At 39.9% G+C, this 21,545-nt stretch overlaps 2 protein-coding genes across 7 annotated transcripts in view; one reads left to right on the top strand and one right to left on the bottom strand.

Moving 5' to 3' along the window:
• The window catches only part of LOC124115509, a 49,268-nt gene that overhangs the window by 19,734 nt on the left and 7,989 nt on the right, over positions 1–21,545 (top strand). Inside the window, exons 1-3 of one of the 6 annotated variants that reach the window (XM_048398588.1) lie at positions 14,835–15,046; positions 17,222–17,224; positions 20,311–20,744. In XM_048398588.1, coding sequence (XP_048254545.1) covers positions 20,411–20,744 — 334 coding nt within the window. In that variant the 5' untranslated portion in view covers positions 14,835–15,046; positions 17,222–17,224; positions 20,311–20,410. Of the gene's footprint in view, positions 1–14,834; positions 15,051–17,221; positions 17,225–18,327; positions 18,425–18,467; positions 18,539–20,310; positions 20,745–21,545 lie in introns of those variants that run through there. The other 5 variants (XM_048398585.1, XM_048398586.1, XM_048398587.1 and 2 more) reach the window with 5 other exon arrangements.
• Positions 3,788–7,179, bottom strand: LOC125381450 (ankyrin repeat domain-containing protein 17-like). The gene is made up of 4 exons (XM_048397998.1): positions 7,009–7,179; positions 6,091–6,161; positions 4,869–4,909; positions 3,788–4,512 (listed from the first exon to the last, which is right to left on the bottom strand). Exons 1-4 carry the CDS (start codon positions 7,177–7,179, stop codon positions 3,788–3,790), a joined length of 1,008 nt encoding a protein of 335 aa, XP_048253955.1.

Here is a 21,545-nt window from a genome sequence, read left to right as displayed (position 1 = left end):
CCGAGCCGACCAGTCCTTGTTTTAGTCCCTTAATGCCGAGCGCCAGACAGGGTAACAACAAGTACCATCTTTTAACGCCTTTTACAACTATGGAAGTTGGTAACCTCAACAACACTGGCTCTTTGTTTGTTTGTTTGTATTTTAACGTCGCACTCAGCATTGTTGCAGACATATGACGGCGGTCTGTAAATATTCGAGTCTGGACTAGACAATCCAGTGACACGCGTCATCGGGGCAAAATGACACATCAACGACGTCACCGAGTCTGACCAGTCCGATTCACAAAGTAGCATCTTGCGTTCAGCACAGTTAATTGTACAACAAATTATACCAGGGGATCCACACGTACGTGTTGATATAGGGGGAACACACGTACGATATGTACAGCATGCTTTGATGAACGGATAACCACGGGTAACAGTGTGTTACTGCGTAAATAACACGTTTACACTGTGTAACATATTGTTGAAGCACGGGTAACTCATATACACTGTGTAGATGTGGTATAATTAAGAATTGACCTTCACTTTGTGTGAGTTCATTGGAGTATGAACCTTCATAGAGTGAGGGCCAAACTGTATGAACGCCGGAGCTTGCGACAAAGTGAAAGTCAATTCTTATAATTTTGTATCACAATTTCTTACCTCAAAGGATGTAGGCAAAGATCTAAACACAGTTTTTAAAACTGACAGCCAAACAACAACCAGCTATACCGCGGAATAAAATAGTTCCCCAAAAAGAGAGGTGACATGAGCGAATGGATGCAGACCTTGCTCTTCAGAAACATGTTACGCAACACATGTGTTCATATAATATCCCCATTAGATGAGAAAGGTCTGTAATGAACTACTTCAGTAAGTCAGTCACAATGACAGCGCATCATAATACATTTACATCTAGTACAAGACGTCAAAATGGCCGACACGATAAACGTGACGGGAGTATTTCCGAAGTTGTTAATGAACCTGTGGCGGTTACATGTGTTAGTCATGATTGATCAACTGACCGATTATTAAAAGGTGATTAAAGATGCGTCAAACTGACACCAAGGTAAATTCGTAGATTGCTGGAGACGGTCACTGTCAGCCTAGACACAGATCGAATCGATACTGACGATAGTTTGGATTTTTTCGTTTGTTCATTAGGATGGGCCGTAGCGAGGAAATTCGTGAACAATAATGCAGTCAAGCTCTCTTACGTTTCTCAATGTATACTGAAATGCTGAGACCAAGATTAAAGGGTCTAAATGATCAGAAATAATGCTTATGTATGTTTCCGTGCTATGGAATTCCCAGGGGTTTCCCCAGGAATGTGGAAGTAGTCCGTTAGTGTTTACGTCATTTCAAGAACACGGTCTCGTGAAAAACGTATGAACGTCAAATTGTGTCGTTCATACACTTATGGACGTCAATTTCGCGGTCATGTGACCGACCTCTCGTCAAATGGAAAAGCCGAATGTCGTGTAAACGTCAAATTAAACAAAATATGATGTGTTGATGTAAGGGTAACACATGTACAATATGTGTTGATTTAAAGGTAACACGTGTAAAATATGTGTTGATTTAAAGGTAACACGTGTAAAATATGTGTTGATGTAAGGGTAACACGTGTACACTATGTGTTGATGTAAGGGTAACACGTGTGCAATATTTGTTAATGTTAGGGTAGCATGTGTACAATATGTGTTGATGTAAGGGTAACACGTCTACAATATGTGTTGATGTAAGGCAACACGTGTACAATATCTGTTGATGTAAGGGTAACACGTGTACAATATGTGTTGATGTAAGGTTACACGTGTATAATATGTGTTGATGTAAGGGTAACACGTGTACAATATGTGTTGATGTAAGGGTAACATGTGTACAATATGTGTTGATGAAAGGGTAACACGTGTACAATATGTGTTGATGAAAGGTAACACGTGTACAATATGTGTTGATGTAAGGCAACACGTGTACAATATGTGTTGATGTAAGGTAGCACGTGTAAAATATGTGTTGATGTAAGGGTAACACATGTACAATATGTGTTGATGTAAGGGTAACACATGTACAATATGCTGAAAGAGAAACATGTGTTTTCTATGTATTCTAACATGACATTGATGAATGCTTGATTCTGATTGGTTAAAAAGAGGTTTCCTTTTTGCTACGGAAACACCTTTCAAATATATTAATCCTTTTAAAAAAAAACGTGCGTATGAATACATAAATAGCCTAAATATCGATTCATAGAAAATGGCTGCCGATCGCGAAGCACTCGGTTCAAAATGATAATAAAGAGGTATCTATTCTACAGTGGGACTACATCAAAATTCAAAACACAGTAGGTTTATCTCCTAAATAAATATGTTGCTGTAAAAGAAACAGGTGAATACTATGTAATATATGTGCTGCTGTAAGCGAAACAGGTGTATGCTTTGTAATATATGCGTTGCTGTAAGAGAAACAGGTGTACGCTTTGTAATATATGCGTTGTTTTTAGGGAAACAGGTGTTTACTATGTTTAATAGCTGTTGCTGTAAGAGAAACAGGTGTACACTATGTAACATAGGTGTTGCTGTAAGAGAAACAGGTGTACACTATGTAACACATGTGTTGCTGTAAGGGAAACAGGTGTACACGATGTAACACATGTGTTGCTGTAAGAGAAACAGGTGTACACGATGTAACACATGTGTTGGTGTAATAGAAACAGGTGTACCCGATGTAACACATGTGTTGCTGTAAGGGAAACAGGTGTACCCGATGTAACATAGGTGTTGCTGTAAGAGAAACAGGTGTACACGATGTAACACATGTGTTGCTGTAATAGAAACAGGTGTACACGATGTAACACATGTGTTGCTGTAATAGAAACAGGTGTACACGATGTAACACATGTGTTGCTGTAAGGGAAACAGGTGTACCCGATGTAACATAGGTGTTGCTGTAAGAGAAACAGGTGTACACGATGTAACACATGTGTTGCTGTAATAGAAACAGGTGTATACTTTGTAATATATGTGTTGCTTTAAGGTAAACAGGTGTACACTATGTAACATAGGTGTTGCTGTAAGAGAAACAGGTGTACACTATGTAACATAGGTGTTGCTGTAAGAGAAACATGTGTATACTATGTAACATAGGTGTTGCTGTAAGAGAAACAGGTGTACACGATGTAACATAGGTGTTGCTGTAAGATAAACAGGTGTATACTATGTAACATAGGTGTTGCTGTAAGAGAAACAGGTGTACACTATGTAACATAGGTGTTGCTGTAAGAGAAACAGGTGTATACTATGTAACATAGGTGTTGCTGTAAGAGAAACAGGTGTACACGATGTAACATAGGTGTTGCTGTAAGAGAAACAGGTGTATACTATGTAACATAGGTGTTGCTGTAAGAGAAACAGGTGTATACTATGTAACGAGCGAACGCTTTAACCACTAGGCTACCCGACCGCACATTTAGATTGACGGAAATACATTGTTGCATAGTATGAGTGGGTCATATTTAATCTGTACTTTTTCTGAAGGTTCAAACAGCTTTCATGAAATAAATGGCAATGATGTTGAGACATTTACTTGAATGCGTTTCTAGAATGACAGAAATACATGCAACAAAGAAATCATCATATTAATCATAGTGACTGCCGGTTTGTATCGAACATCAGCTTTCCAAATCAGCCCTGCGAAATAATGAGGTCATACACTTTCATGTGTTTTCTAAACTTTGCCATCATCGCTGCCGTGTACCCATGCTTGTTCTTGGCGTCAATATCCACAATATTTTGAGACAGAATTTACTTCACCATTTCCACTTGGCCACAGAAACAGGCCACGTGCAGGATCGTGGAACCATTACTATCAACTGCAGACACATCACCTCCTTTACTAACAAGCAAGTCAAACACGTCTTTATGTCCCTCAGCTGCGGCCACAATCAATGGTGTCAATCCATTTGTTGTTTTACTGTTGATTTCCGCAATGTTCTGAGAGAGGATGTACTTTACTATATCGACATTTCCTCCAACACAGGCTAAATGTAGGATGTTATTACCATTACCATCAAATGCAGACACATCACCTCCTTTACTCATGACAAAGTCAAACACGTTTCTATGTCCCTCAGTTGCTGCAATCATCAAGGGAGTCCTCCCATACATTCCTCTACAGTTGATGTCCACAATCTTCTTTGAGAGGATGTACTTCACCATCTCAACATGTCCTCCAAGACAGGCCAAATGTAGGATGTTATCACCATTTATATCCACAAGTGAAGCATTGCCTCCTTTACTCATGACTAAGTCAAACACGTCTCTTTGTCCCTCAGTTGCTGCAAACATCAATGGTGTCATCCCGTGCTTTTTCTCTCTACTGTTGAGGTCAACATGACCTTCAGTTAAGATGTGTTGCACTCGGCTAAGATCACCCTCCCTGCAGGCTTCAGGGAGTATGTTGTCTCCAGATTTTCTCTTCTGATCTCGTTTCTGCTGTTGAGATCTCGAAGGATAGAACTTCTCCCTATCTGGAAATATGTTTATTGAGATTTGTTTCACCACAGCTAGTGACGAAGTACTATTCATGTTAACATCCTAAAACACATTTGTTTCAAAAACTACATTACATAAACATATAAATTATTCAGCGTCGTCATATCCCAACATAATTTCTAGCATCTTAAATTTAACTTAAGAAAGTTGGAAATCAAGGTTAATTCAATAGATAGTTTCGTTATCTGACAGTCTAAACATTCTATTGGTGGATTGGAGATATTTCTTGGGAGGTATTGTTTCTTTTTCTAGAAGTGCAGATATTTGCCCTAAAACCCTCAAGTAAAATAGTACTTGTAAACCAAACAAAAGATAACGGGAAGGCTATTACCTTTTACACAGACAGCTTTTCCAGATCGACTCTTTATACACCTAGAACCGAGACAGCAAGACATGTCTGTGCAGGGACCAGCGGGTACCTTTAAACAGAAGCAAACTGTCAACTGTGTGTTCTCGAATTTCTCCTCGTTCCATATTCATATGAAATCTCTGCTTAAAGCATGGACATGTGTTCACGAACATGTGTTTATGAATCACTATGACACAGTGATGAAGTAAGCGAAAAGATGAACGTATCCTGACCCACCGGTGGTACCCGTCACACATGCATTAATTTTTACTTGACGTTGCCTTTCTAGATATATACTGACGAAAAAATAGAAAATAAAAATATAGTTATTCTGTAATGAAAAACTTTATCTTGTAATACATGTTCATGAAGGTATTTCCTTGACTTTAAGGTCGTGAGACACAATGTGCACGTGCATGATCATGCACGGAGCACAATATTAATGTTTGCATGTTTGTTGGGGGCATGATACTCACACACGTGTTTCTTGTTAATGTGAATAGCACACAGTGATTGTGTAGATACTAGGTGTTCAAGAAAACATTTTTGTAAGGCAATATCGGGGTAATGGGACAAAACGAAGCTGCCAGATAATCTTAAGTTTATCAAAACACAGTATTGTCCCTTTTTTGACGATATCAGCAACATGTAGATACGTTATGTACAAACACTTGACGACACGTCCACAAGACAACCGTATTCGGTTGGTGCATCTACGGAATCGATACCAAACTGCCAAATTAACAGCTCAGACAGTCCCTGGGTTGGGCCCGGTTAGTGGCAGAACCGTACGCAAGTTGTTGATTGATTGTTGCAGAAGATTGATTCTACGTCACCGTCAGCCCCGCCTAGCTTGGTGTAGACATCTGAGGTTCAGAATCATGACTGGGACAGTAAACTGATGAGTCCAGGTTTAATCTGAACAGGTCTGATGGTCGTGCAAGGGTCTACAGGCGTCCAGGAGAACGTTTTAGCTTGCAGTACTCAACATCGCCTGTTTCGGGTCGGAAGTGTAATGGTATGGGCTTATATCAGAACTCTCGGGAGAACATAACGTCATTATAAATGGCAATTCGAATGACGTACGCTACCGGGACGAAATCGTTCGAGATCATGTTCTACCCTTTGTGGATTTAGCGTCACGGTGAAGCAGCATCGCCTCCCCCACAAACATCCCAGCCATCCACAACTCCACCCCACCCACCGTTCCACGTGTTGTAACAAACGTTTGCCATTCCTGTCTGTATCTCCAGACAACTCCCCCATAGGACATGCCTGGGATGAGATGGAACAACGTACACAACAGAACCAGAACCAGTCTGTAAGGCTACTTAATTGGGCCAATCTTTGGTTGACATTTGGAACAACATCTCCCAGGCTGTTTTCAACCATCTATTGTCTTCAATGCGCCGCCGCTGCCTTGCCTGCATCAAGGCAAATGGTGGTCGCTCCCTTTATTGACATTGTTAATTGAGTTCTCACAACACCCTGTTAACAGGTATGGGTTTTGTCAATCAATTTGATCAGACGGATGGCCAATAGTATGTTGTTATTTTAGATAACAAAATATTTACATCACTTTACATGAAACATGGTTACATTTTTCCGTTAGTATATATATATGTTGGCTGTTGGGGTAGCGTTGTGTTCTAAACGTTTGTTCACTGAAGACCCAGTACAATGTATGAAGATCATTTCTGGTCTCCTCGATTTGTGATATGAATGGACTGTTGCCAAATGCGGTGTAAAACATATCCCATTCACTCTTGATATTTGACAGTAAATTACTTTTAATTCACCTAACGTAAATTGAGTTCAAACCTAGCAGACTAATATAGAATACATTTTTTATGTACTTAATGTTTGTTCTTCAATATGATGTAATTACATAAGGAAATAATTTCTGGAATGGAATTAAACCAAATAACTACAATCACCTACATTCTTAAATAGGGTAAACATATATACAAATAAAATCAACTTACATGTAATGATTCTTTTGAAGAACAATAAATCCTTCATTCTTCTCAACTGGCTTCGATTCACCAAGTCGTAGACGACAAGTTAACGTTTCATAGCTGTATTCGTATCTCAAACAGCCGCCAGTTTCAACACATCTTACTTGGCAGAGTTTGATGCCAATGTTCCCGATAGTAGCAGAACGCTCCGTCTCCTTCTCTGTTGTTTGAACTTCACTTTGTTTGATGCTGGATGTTACCAGTCCTACCATTGAGTGTAAAGCTGCTGATACCAGGAACAGCTCCCGAAACACCCCTGAACACAGTGGAGTCATCTTCAAGTCTGCACAGAAGATGCACCAACTACCGACCACACACAGCTGGGTACGACTGCACGACTGCTGATCGACACAACCAAGGCAGACCTGTTGACTTATGTATATGGACGCCATGTGACAGATACCGTTACCGCTGTACATCTTACATGCGAGATCAATACAGCAAAGTACATTCTGGAACCATCAACGAAAATGTCATCTGAAGTTTACTGAGAAAACAGAATGTGAAGTGCTGAACGTCCTTATAGAAAATTTTACTTGAACCTTCAGGTATATCTATGACATTGTTCATTAATTGTCAATTAGGCAATTCCCTTCCTCTGATTTTTCACCTGAACTAGCCATAATAGAGACTAGTGAGACAGCCTCATCTGTTTTATGTTAAGATCTATGCATAAAGAATCAGAGTGACAAAACCTCTCTCCACAATTATGGATGGCTCGAGTGAAGTCTTCATGTTTTCAATATATGTCAAGCAACATTCCAGCAACTCCAGCCTTTGGCGTCTAAATAAACTATTTGAGGTATAATTGTACACGCGAGTCCTGCTGAAAGAGTTACAACATTCAAGGTCTTAGTATTGCTTTCTACGTTTTTATGGTTTCACGGTGGAGGGCATTTCTAAATGTTCCCAGGATTGTTTTGGACTTGCCTTTTGTTAATTAAAACTATGAGCCTAATTACTTTTTTTCTCTAAAAAAACCCAACACATTGCAGCAATGTAATTTTTTGGCAGACAATTTCTTCCTTTTTTTCCCAACAGTCTGAAGCATAACTATTTTTTTCAAAATGTGTCTAAGGCAATTTCCTTTCAGACAAATCCAAAGCTCCCCACTGGAATAATCATACAACATAGTATTTGTCCAGTTGTCAAGATGACAGCCATGGCTTGCAACCTAGATACTGAGCACTTTACAAGGTCAGTAAACCAGGTTAAATCACGTTAGCCTACAACCATATACTGATCATTATTACCCACGTGGTGAAGATACAGGTCTTAAGATACTAAATCCTTACGTCACACGTGTGTCGTACAAGGCTGACCTTGTTTAATTCGTTTTGATTGGCTAACCGTGACCTCTGTCACACCGGGACTACTTTTTTCATTCATAAAAAATCGTGAGACGTCATTCATTTTGCAACTTCAAGGCAGAACTGAAGCAATCTCATGTGAGCGAGGGATATTAACAAACAAATTCTGTTTGCATCCTATATAAGTTATGCATTGAGCTTCCAAAAACATTATATAATCGAGCTATATCCATTTACAATATTCGACTACCGTTCAATAGATCGAGGGTCCACATGAGCGTGACGCACCCGACTACTTTCGCAGCTTTCAATTTGATTGAGCGTAAATTCAGCTGATAGGTCAAGGAAACCGAACCATTTCTGATTGCACAGACGGGACACCGGCAGTGACCGACTGTCAGTCCGATATTCAAAGCGCTGGGCTAATGTGACTTTTCAAATTTTGATATCGGTGTCCTTCGTACTAACAACATGGCGCTTGAATTACCATAAGTTGAAGAATTTCTTCCAAAATGATCTTGAGCGTCGTTATTAACAACGTATACAACGTTAACCTGTATACTGTTCAGTCAACATGGTGACAGACGTTAGCTTACAACATATATATTGACCAGTAAACCAGCAAAGATACCATATTGTGTCCAGGTATGAGCGGACATTAGCCTACAAAACAAATGGTGACAAATAAACATTTAGAATATAACATATATTGTGACCAGCATCCGTACCCTATAACATATATTATGACCAGCATCCGTTACCCTATAACACATATTGTGACCAGCATCCGTTACCCTATAACATATGTTGTTACCAGCACCTGTTACCCTATAATATGTATATTGCTACCAGCATCCATTACTCTATAACACACATTGTGACCAGCATTTGTTACCCTATAACATATATTGTGACCAGCATCCGTTAACCAAAACCATATATTGTGACCAGGATCCATTGACCTATGACATATATTGTGACCAGCTTCCGTTACACGATAGCATATATTGTTCACAGCATCCATTACTCTATAACATATATTGTGACCACCATCCATTACTCTATAGCACAATTTGTGACCAGCATCCGTTACCCTGTAACATATTGTGAACGGCATCTGTTACCCTATAGCATAAATTGTGACCAGCATCCGTTACCCTATAGCATAAATTGTGACCAGCATCCGTTACTCTATAGCATAAATTGTGATCAGAATCCGTAACCATATTACACAATTTGTAACCAGCATCCGTTACCCTCTAAAATATCTTGTGACCAGCATCCGTTACCCTATAACATATATTGTGGTCAGCATCTGTTACCCTCTAACACATTTTGTGACCAGCATGTGATTCCCTATAACGAACATTTTGAACAGCATCCGTTACCCTATCACATATATTGTCACCAGCATCCGTTAGCCTATTACATCAATTGTGACCAGCATCCGTTACCCTATAACATATATTGTGACCAGCATCCGTTGCCCTATAACACATATTGTGACCAGCATCCGTTACCCTATGACACATATTGTGACCAGCATCCGTTACTCTATAAAATATATTATCCCCAGCATCCGTTAGCCTATAACATAAATTCTGGCCAGCATCCTTTAGCCTATAACATAAATTTTGAACACCATCTGTAATAATGATTGTGACCAGCATCCGTTATCCTAAAACATATATTATAACCATCCCATACCCAATAACATTAATTGTAACCAGCATTAGTTGCCACATACCATAAATTGTGAACCTCATCCGTTAACCTGTAACACAAACTGTGTTCAGCATCCGTTAGCCCACAGCATCAATTGTGACCAGCATCCGTTACCCTATAACATATATTGTGACCAGTATCCGTTACCCTACAACACATATTGGGACCAGTATCCGTTACCCTATAACATATATTGTGACCAGCATCCGTTACCCTATAGCATATATTGTGACCAGCATCTGTTACCCTATAGCATATGTTGTGACCAGTATCCATTACCCTATAACGCATATTGTGACCAGCATCCGTTACCCCATAACGCATATTGTGACCAGCATCTGTTACCCTATAACACATATTGTGACCAGCATCCGTTACCCTATAACATACATTTTGAACAACATCCGTTACCTCATCACATATATTGTGACCAGTGTCCGTTACCCTATAACACATGTTGTGACCAGCATCCGTTACCCTATAACATACATTTTGAACAACATCCGTTACCCCATCACATATATTGTGACCAGTATCCGTTACCCTATAACACATATTGTGACCAGCATGTGTTACCCTATTACACAATATGTGACCAGCATCCATTACCCTACAGCATATATTGTGATCAGAATCCATTACCCTATAACACAAATTGTGACAAGTATCCGTTACCCTACAACATATGTTGTGACCAGCATCCGTTAACCATTAACATTTTGAACAGTATACGATAACCGATCACATATGTTGTGATCAGTATGCGTTACCCTATAACATAAATTGTGACCGTTGTCTGCCATGTGTCGTATGTTAAGTGAGATATATGTGAAGTATACATAATTCATAATTTCTACATCAAGATAGCAATGGTTTGATTTGTTGGTGTGGTGAAGGGAGTGGGGTATGTGTAAGCTTTACAATATGCATACCTCCCATCAACATAACAAATGTTTCATTTGCTTGCAATACCGAAGTGAGTTAGATATATGTGAGGTATACACTATGCATACCTTCTATGAACATAGCAATGATTTGATTTGTTGTACTGGTGATGTGTGGTTAGAACCATTTATTTGCCAGCTTAGCGAAGTTCCTTAGATATATGTACGTTATACATTATGCCTTAACTTAATCCATACAGCAATAGTTTGATAAAAGTGTGTATGTGTGCGCGCGTTCACGAGTGCGTGATTTTGTGCGGACGTGCATATGTGCGATTAAATACACTTTAACTATAACGCAATTCTCTATGCAGGGTTGCGTGCTTTGGGCATGCAAGAAACCTGGGTTCGAATCCAACATTTATCCTGATTGAGTTTCTGGGTTCGTCAGCACCATATCCGATCTCGTGGCTTTCACCAAAGTGGCAATTGCCACTTCGGGTTTCCACCCACATGAAGCTGACACGTTGTGATTACACCCTTGATCACTGGAGCACTTGAATCAGCGACAGAACATTCATTTAATTATGCTCATCTGATCCATTTGCAGATTGGACTTTTTACAGGACACCAGTGAAAGATATTTTTTGGGTTTAAATTCTGGAACACATTTCTTTTGTAGATTTGAATAAATAGTTGTCTTTATTTTTTTAATTTACTTTATATCAATTGTCAATGCAGCAGAATAACCAGCCTAGATTTTCTACCTAAACAGATTCCACTTGACGTAAAGGGCAAATAGCTATGGGAGTTATATGCATGGACCACTGAAAATCAGTGATGACACCAGGTGTTCGCGAAAAGGGTAAGCATAACCTTACCCTACCGGTAGCACCCGCCATTCATATAATTTGCATAACAAATATAGTATTTCTTGCCTGACTCAGCACAGCGGTACCCAAACCTTGTGGCGTCAGCCTGTAAACGAACCAGATAATCAAGTGATCAATGAACCAGGATATTTAATGACACGAGTGTACTATTACTGATTTTGTTGAAACTAATAAAATCGGTACGTTAATTTTGAATTACGTTTGCTGTCAACCAATGTATAAATGGTTCAACTCTCGTCTCATCCCAGAATCTTAACATGAGTATGCATGCATTTTAAACACAATTCCTAGTTTCATGTAAGTTATTTTATTTATTACCCATAGCGACATGATATCGCATATCTGTCAATCATCCCGCGGGGATTCCAGGTCCCCAGCAACCTGTGCTGGTCACACAGTGGGGATTCAATGTTAGAATAGGTCCCCAGGAACCTGTGCTGGTCACACAGTGTTTACGTTGCATTGTCGAGTGATTGCTTCGTGCAACAATACATGTAGAATAGCGATTTATAAATGTTCCAAGGCAGAGGATACGTTGTCTAGTATTATATAGCTGTGTCGAGGTGCATGTAGGTACATAGAACTTTCACCTCAAATAAAACGACAATTTATGTAAATGCATGTTTTGAATTTTGGATGTGTACATTCTGTAAAAATGTATTGTATGATGCAATCAAACTGAAAATAAACCTATTTATTACTTCTATATGAACGTTTGTTACAAAGTTTGTTGGTATGAAAGTAGTGCCAGCCGTATCGGTGTGTGTGTGTGTGTGTGTGTGTGTGTGTGTGTGAGAGAGAGAGAGAGAGAGAGAGAGAGAGAGAGAGAGAGAGAGAGAGAGAGAGAGAGAGAGAGAGAGAGAGAGAGAGACATTGACTGTATCTTTGTTATGTCACGGCGTGTCAGATGGAAGGAAGGGAGGGAAGCACGAGGTGACGAAGATGAATCCCACGAACTCGGGTCTGGAACCATACTCATTGTCAAACTAAGATTCTAACCCCGATCACAGGATTCCAGAGAGTCGTCCCACGTTATCTTGACCGCCTTCTTGGTCTAGTAGTAGAGCGTCCGCCCGCGGAGCGGAAGGTCCGGCGTTCGATCCCCGGCCGCGTCATACCAAAAGACGTTAAAAGATGGTACATGTTGTAACCTTGTCTGGCCCTCGTCATTAAGGGGCTAAAACAAGGACAGGTCGGCTCGAAGGTAGTATACTGTGTCTGAGTGGGGTATTCATGTTAAACTGCGGCATGGGATCTCAGTGAGCTAGCACTAGTAATCGGCATGAGTCCGGACTAGTACAAGCAGGCACACACACGTGCAAGCACGTCGCTATACAGTGCGAAATTCTTGGACGCGACGTTAAACCACATTTCACCTCATCTCACGTTATCTAAACGGGTCCGATACCAAGGACTTTGGCTGCGAACTCTGGTTCAACATTTACCACCCAGGGATACCGCTATTTGCCCTCGTTATTTCAACAGCTGTCCGGATGAGACACATCTTATGTTCTCCTGAGACACATCTTATGCTCTGTCTCGTCACGATATGGCTGAAATATTGCCCATGTGACGTTAAATAATAACTCACTCACTCACTTATGCTCTGTGCCTTCGTCCTCTGTCGTGGTGTAGTGGTAGAGCGCCTGCCCTTAGAGTGAAACGTCAGTGTTCGATCACCTGCCGTGTGATGCCTCAAGACGTTAATATGGAACTTGTTGTTATCCTGCCTGGTGCTTGTCATTAAAGAGGATAAAATAAGGACCGGTTACCTCGGAGGCAGTATATTGTGTCTGAGTGGGGTATTCATGTTAAACTGTGACATGGTATTTCAGTGGGCTAGCACTGTCAAACCAGCCTTAATCTTGATCTGCGCACAGACAGACAGACAGACAGACAGATAGACAGACAGACAGACAAATAGACAGACATATAGACAGGCAGACACAGAATGCACAGTAGTGGTCTGTACCTTCTCATCGGGTAAGTATTCATGTATTCGGGTAAGTATTCAACATTTTCTCACGAGGCACCTAAACACGTGTCATGTATAATATAATAGAACTGTTAAACGGATACCTCCAACATTAAATATTACAGGTTGAATAGTCTTTTTGTCAAATCGCCCAATACCAGCTTTGACTATTCAATAAAAAATATTATTAGATAAGGAACAACGCTCAGTACTAAATTGTTCACTTGGAATAATGCACAATCAAAGCACATTTGATTTGACCAAGATTTAACGTTATGAGGGAATTTGTAAAAATACCGCCACAAAATACACACGAAGAATTACACCTTTTGTTTAATGTCTTGATTTATCATCAGATGATCATATTTATAAGTAAGTTCCTTATTGCAATCACGAGAATAGTACAATCAGGAATTCCGCACACCCACCGAATTCTGGTCCAAAACCATTATTTGACATAAGCTATACAAAGCAGAGTTCGAACGATTCCCGTTTCGTAATTTGGTAAAGTATTTCCTGTGGAATATTTACTCGTCTTTTTCATGCCTTGAAATTGTTTGAATCATCAAATCTATACAATTTGTTTATAAACAGACCATTATTTGGACAACATTCAGTTTTGTGTGCAAACCATGCTTGCCGTTAAAGGCGACTATACTTGTCGTTAAAGGCGACTATGCTTGTCGTAAGCTAACGGGATAGGATGGACAGGCTGGCTGACTTGATTGATCCATGTCATCGTATCCCAGTTGCTTGGATCGATACTTATGATGTCAATCACTGGATTGTTTGGTCCAGAGTCGATTACTTACAGATCGCCGTCATACAGCTGGAATATTGCTGAGTGCAGCGTTAAATAACAAACAAACACAATCTTACACGGGAGCGCACCAACCCAACGTGGAGGATCCGGAAACCAGCCTAAATAGTGAGTGACAGCAGTCCTTCTCTTAGACTTGTTTGCCTGCCCTAAGTACGCTTGCGTTCCTCGTCGCTTGGGGGCGAAGGACAGGGTACCAGTCTAAGCTGGGACACGTTTCTCATATCACAATATCATTCGTGACCAACTAGTATTATTCTCATGTATAATGTAGGTTACGGAAAGGGGCGAGTGGTGTCGAATGCTTCTCTTAGATGGGAGAGCAACGACAACAAGCGAAGGATGCGAGAAACAGTCTACGCTAGTGCTGTGCAGGAGCTTCCTTTCGCTTTGTGAATACAAGGTAGCGCCGGGAACGAGGCATTGCTGTGAGAAGCTGGGATATACAAATATATTTAGCAGTGTGTTTTTCTAAATGCAACGTGTCTTGACAGAGTGCGGATCTCGTCCAGGCATATCTCCATGATACAACACAGTAAGTAAGTGTCGGCGGATTTGTGCTTGTCTGTAATCATCATTGTGTAACTATTTATTGTCGGGTTGAATTTGAGAACGAATAGATCAGTGTGTATACTGAAATAGACACGATGTTGGTGACTGAGATAACGAAACTAGCCCAGTAGCGTCAGGAAGTACAACGTCCTGTTTGTTGGTTTCGTTGTTACAGAATGGCGAAATCCAACAGATAAAGAAACAAAGGATACATTTCTTTTTACTCACAAAGATCGCTGCATGTTGGCTTATTTTTACAAAGATTTACATGCATTTGGGATCGTAATTGATACAAAGAAAAACAGACCAGTTTGTGTTACTTCCTTGTGAAGATCTGGGGCAGAATATAGGTCACTAGCAACCCAAGCTTGCCGCAAAAGGCGACAACGCTTATCGTAAAGGGCGACTAACGGGATCGGATGGTCAGGGTCGCTGACTTTGTAGATTCATGTCATCGTATCCCAATTGCGTGGATCAATGCTCATGATGTCAATCTCTGGACTGTATTTACAGACCGCAATCATATTGCTTTAATATTGCTAAGTGTGGCGTTAAAGAACAAAGAAACAAGTTTGTGTTACGTCAAAACTACCCATTCTTAATTTCAGCTCGTGTCGTTAGGGGCCGTCCATCGTCCGTCCTTTGTAAAGACTTCCGCCCGTACCCCCTCCAAAAGTTATGTATTATATCAGTGCAGTCCTTTTCATTACATATATTTTTAGGTGGGGTACGGGTGGAAGTCTTACCAAAATATACAAGTTTTTTAAAATAATTACCTTAATTTAAAAAAATACTGACTACCTAGAATCCGACCACTCTCCTACCAAGAGTTCCATGTGATCAGCAAAGTACCAGCACCATGTGATGATTCGTCACATCTTACACAGTCCATTCAAGATATTGCATATGCTTTTCATCTGTTTCATTTTGGACAAGTCTACATATCTAGATAACCATATGTCACAGAATGGTTAACTTTTATTGAGAAAATATCCTAAATCGTTAATAACTATTTTCAATTTGCGTATGTTATACTATATTTACATTGGTTGTACGGCTCCACGTGCAGTCATCGAAGCCCTACGGAGAGCTAGCCATGCGGTCACTTTGATGTGTAATTGTCATGCAACTCACTATCGCAGTTGTGGTAGTATATTTATATAAAATATGCAAAACAATATGTAAAGCGCCCCCAAATACTTGCATCAGTCCGTTCAATTGTAATCTGAAGAAACGCGTTTATTTACAAACAAGGGAAAAGTCCGGTTACTTGAAATGCAAATTAGCCGGTGTCATGCTAAGCCACCACTGCCCCGAAGTGTGGAATCCGTCCTCAGCAATGTCCAACAATTCCATTTTATGATCAGGTGGCTTATATTTGCATAAAACGATCAATACAAAGGCAACCATAACACACACTTTTTATCCCGAAATAAATAGGATAAATAGGCACTTAATATTTCTCAGATGAGCCTAAAATTTGAATATCGTTTTCTCTCTTTATTTAGCACAGATTAATGTATTTCCTTTTATTATATTAGTAAATAACCAAAAGAAACAATGACAATATTATAACTAAGAATGTGAGACAACACACTTACGAAATATTTTCTTCCAACATATACTTTTGAGAATGCATAGAGGTTATCACGTGTTTTTTTTAGGAAGGTAAATATTTTGTATCAAACATACACATTGTATTAGGCCAGCTATGACCATGTATGGCCACTTTATTTTTTTACTAAAACAAATGCTATACAGTGCAAAATTCTTGGACGCGACTTGAAACCCCATTTCACCTTACCTCACGTTATCTAAACGTGTCCGATACCCAGGACTTTGGCTGCGAACTCTGGTTCAACATTTCCCGCCCAGGGATACCGCTATTTTCCCTTGGTATTTCAACACGTTGTTCTCCCAAGGCCTCCCACGCCATACCGGATGAGACACATGATATGTTCTCCTGAGACACATTTTATGCTCTGTGCCTTTGTCCTCTGTCGTGGTGTAGTGGTAGAGCGCCTGCCCTTAGGGTGAAACGTCGGTTGTTCGATCACCTGCCGTGTTATGCCTAAAGACGTTAAAATATGATACTTGTTGTTACCCTGCCTGGTGCTTGTCATTAAAGAGAATAAAATAAGGACCGGTTGGCTCGGAGGCTGTATATTGTGTCTGAGCGATCAGACCAAAAGAAACAAATGTGAGACAACACACTTACAAACTATTTTCTTCCAAAATATACTTTTGAGAATGCATAGAGGTTATCAGGTGTTTTTTTTAGGAAGGTAAATATTTTGTATCAAACATACACATTGTATTAGGCCAGCTATGACTTTATTTTTTACTAAAACAAATAATGAAATTTGGTACTTTTGTAGTTAGCAGTGGGGCTCAACATGAATCTGTAAATATCTGTCATGCACACATTGTTCAATCTGAAACCCATAACGTTGTGAGTGTGTAGTTTTTATACAATCATAAATCATGTTTCTCTAGGAGAGTTACCTCCCTTATGCCAAGCGTACTATATGTTTACTCCTTTACCCTGACACGTCAATTATTCACGCTGTACAATAGTCCTCACACCAGCTACACGGAAAACAGGTCAACATTCACGCCTGTCACCATGACAACAACTTGGTCCCCTTGATCATTGAGCACGAAAAAATATTTTCATACTGATTTATACATTTCATATGTACACATATTATTTTACATGTTTGAGGCAAATATATGGTTTCTTTAAAAACAGTTTAGATCTATTTAATTCATTACTCGTATCATAGAGTTTGTCCCCCTTTTATCATAGTGCTCGACTAACAGTAACTTCTTCAGTGTACCAATGTACAGTTAGGAAAGTTGACATGACTCGCCAAACCAAGAGCCGAGAGCAGGGACCCAGTGCGTTACCCAGTCTAACTAGTTGGTGACAGTAGGCTTTCTCTTAAACTGGTTTGTCTCCCCGAGTGCTCTTGCGCTCTTAGTCGCATTACTTGTGCCGCCCCTAGGAGGCGAAGGACAATGTATCAGTCTAAGCTGGGCCCGTCTCTCATATCACAATTTAACCTTGACGCAAGTTGATGATGCGCATATGGAGCCTGTAACCAGGTTAGGTACCAGTCTATTCTGGATGGGAGAGCAGCGACATCAATCGAAGGATGCGGGAAACAGTGTACACTAGCGCTGTGCAGGAGCTTCCTTCCTCTATTTGAAAACAAGGTAGCGCCGTGAACGAGGCATCGCTGTGAGGAGCTTGAATATACATATATATTTAGCAATGGTTTTTCCAGCTTCATTGTGGCTTTTCTTGACAGGGGGTTAGGAGCTCGTCCACACATTTCCCCATGATACAACACAGTTAGTGAGTGTCGACAGATTCATTCTTGTCTGTAATCATCACTGTGTGACTTGTTATTGTCGGGTTGAATTTGAGAAGGAATAGTTGAGTGTGTATACTGATATAGACGCGATGTTGGTGAGTGAGATAACGAAACTAGCCCAGTAGCGTCAGGAAGTACAACTGTGTTTGTTCGTCCCGTTGTTACTGAATGGGGAAATCCAGCATATAACATAAACAAGGGATAGATATTATTTTTACTCACAAAGATCGCTGCATGTAGATTTATTTTAAAAATGTCTTGCGTGGATTTGTCGTGGTTATTACGTGGTTCTTTACTAAAAGATAATGAAATTTGGTACTTTTGTTGGTAGTAGGGGGGACCTCAAAATGTATCTGTAAATGTCTGTCATGCACACATTGTTCAAATTGAAAACCATATTGTTATTTTTTATACAATCATGAACCATACCTCTCCAGGAATATGAACTCCCCAATGCCTACCATACTGTATGCTTACTCCTTTGGCCTGACACGTCAATTATTCACGCTGTAGAAAAGGGCTCACACCTCGCTACATGGAAAACAGGTCATCATTAACGCCTGTCAACATGACAGGGTTTGGCCACCTTTGATGTTTGAGACATGTTTTAAAAAATATTTTCATTATGATTAATGCATTTCATATGTACGCATATTATACATGTGAGACAAAAATATGGTTTCTATAAAAAGTGTTTACAACTATCTCACGCATTGCTCGTATCATGGAGTTTGTCCCCCTTTTATCATAGTGCCCGACAAACAAAAACATGTTCAGTGTACCAATATACAGTTAGGAATGGTTTAACCTTTAGCCTGCTGAATTGTTTTAGCATAAGGCGCTGTAAAGAGGGTGATAAGGTATCTTTTAAAACTTACATCTTTCCAAATATTACCCATCCACAAGTATCTTTCCTCACAAGCTAGTGCCGTGAAAGAGGCTTCGCTGCGAGGAGCTTTGATATACAGCTATATTTAGAAATGTTTTTTTCCAGACGCGATGTTGGTGACTGATTTAACGAAATTAGCCGGGTAGCGTATTTTTGAGGGGGTATACGGCCGGAAGACTCACCTTTTGCCATAAGCATTGTATTAAGCCAGCCATGGGTATTTATGGCTACTTTTTTAATTATTTACTAAAACTGTAATGAAATTTGGTACTTCAGGTTTGTTTTTGAGATACAGATACTATTTCATGCTTTTCGTCAAATACCATGTACTCATTAAGTGAAGTTTGAAAACCATAATGTAAAAGCTGTTGTTTTTGTTTCGCACCAGTGGGAAAGTGCACGAATACATGTACACCACAAAGTGACAATCATGGCAGAAGATCTGTGACCCACTTCACCATATGTTTGTGGTACAATAGTCAAACAAGAACATTACAGACATCATGGTGATATTGTTGTGTAATATGAAAGTTATAGGACATCACGTAGTCAATACCACAAGTTGAATAATTGTTTATTCATCTTATTTTGTTCTGCTTTTACGCTGACAAATAAAGCAAGGGAGACAACTTTCAAGGGCGGTAACTGTGGATGAAATTTGTTCCGTCATCCCAGGGCCATATTTTTTGTATTTTCACACAAGTGAAAATACTGGTTTTTGTTTTCATGACAGTGAAACATGACTTTTGGTGAAAAACAACAACCTTTATAACTGCATATGTCACACTCATTTCTATAATAAATGTATTGTTTGCAGTTTTTACTTGCAGAGATTTTAGTGAAAGCTAGCACTGATTTGACAAAATATCCAGGAGAGCTACAGTGCTGTGGCAGAATTCTCATACTTGATACACTTATACCAATCTTAAGGCTGTCCTCCAGGCAGACACTGTACACGTCAGGACTTTTTTCTTGTAGGATGATGATGAGTTACATGCCGACTTAGATTGAAGACACTGATGAAAAACAAGAAACAGTGAAGAAGGTTCAAAGACTGAATCAGAACGATCAAGGCCAGATGGATGATAGTGACACAGAGTGTGGAGGATGTACACCAGCAGTGTGCCCTGGGAGTCAAAATGACGGGGACACGTCATCAGGCGGGGAAAACATGGAGCTTGCAGGTATTCCCATGGACAACCCTCAAGGAACAACTGAAGGAGCAGGCAGTACTCCGGAGGATGCAGAAAGAAAAGATGGTGATGAAGAGAGTACTGACGAATTCTTGTTTGATGACATCACAGATGAGGAAGAGGGGGAAGGAATAGAAGACTTGTCACAGCTTGGAGCAGGTACTGTAGCCGTCAAACTCCAGACTGTTCAACAAGAGTCATACCAACTTGTAGAGAAAGGTTTGTATGAAGCAATTTCACTTTGCTTGTTGAGGATGCTGTTTTAAAATCCCACCATGTCAGTGGCTGTTAAAGACAGTTAGGTGCTACCTGAGGAATTGAAGCATATGGACAGGAAAATATTTTTTAATTGATAAGATAGATACTAGTATTTTGAAATCCAACTCAATTACTGAAATTAACATGTGTTTTCCAATGAGAAACACATCACCAATCGCACCTGAAGAACAACCATAGTAAAGTGTATCTGCCAGATAGTCCCGTTACTACACTTTCTATCACAACGAGGGGCGGTCAGGAAGCCAAGTGGTTAAAGCGTTTGCTCGTCACGCCGAAGACCCAGGTTCAATTCCCGACATGGGTGCAATCTGTAAAGCCCATTTCCGCTGTTCCCTGCCTTGATATTGCTTGAACATTGCTAAAAGCGACGGAAAAACCATCCTCAACCACTTACTGTATCACAACGTGTTCAGTGTATTTACTACTGCATTAACTTTTTCAAGTACTTACGATAGTGTGCATATAAGTTTCGACAAAATCGTGTGGAGCCTTGCACAATCCTTTATCTGAACTGTATCTCACTGTAACTGTTTGTTACCACGGCTAGGGTGGTGAAAATAAACCTTTTGGGGATTTGGTATTGAGCTACAGCTGCAAAATCAGATTTTGTTAAATGAGTCTAAATATGTTTTACTTAAAAACACCTTGTAACAATGTTATTTTAATGGCAGACACTGTCTTTTTCAGTGGTATTTTGTTTGAAACTGAATCGGAGATAATTCATATTTTAGATATATTTTT

The sequence above is a fragment of the Haliotis rufescens genome, unplaced genomic scaffold (genome assembly GCF_023055435.1).
Source record: "Haliotis rufescens isolate VD_foot unplaced genomic scaffold, xgHalRufe1.0.p SCAF_18, whole genome shotgun sequence".
Lineage (NCBI taxonomy): Eukaryota > Metazoa > Mollusca > Gastropoda > Lepetellida > Haliotidae > Haliotis > Haliotis rufescens.
Note: the sequence above shows the minus strand (reverse complement) of the source record. Positions and strands in the feature narration are given on the sequence as shown.

Bases quoted from the DNA above. Each gene is read 5' to 3' on its own strand.
- LOC125381450 (XM_048397998.1), bottom strand. From the start codon at position 7,179: ATGACTCCACTGTGTTCAGGGGTGTTTCGGGAGCTGTTCCTGGTATCA. The intron at 6,162-7,008 runs GTAAGATGTGTT...ATCTCATCCCAG, and splicing joins TTGGCATCAAACTCTGCCAA to GCATGTCCTATGGGGGAGTT. The intron at 4,513-4,868 runs GTAATAGCCTTC...ACATATTTCCAG, and splicing joins AAAAGCTGTCTGTGTAAAAG to ATAGGGAGAAGTTCTATCCT.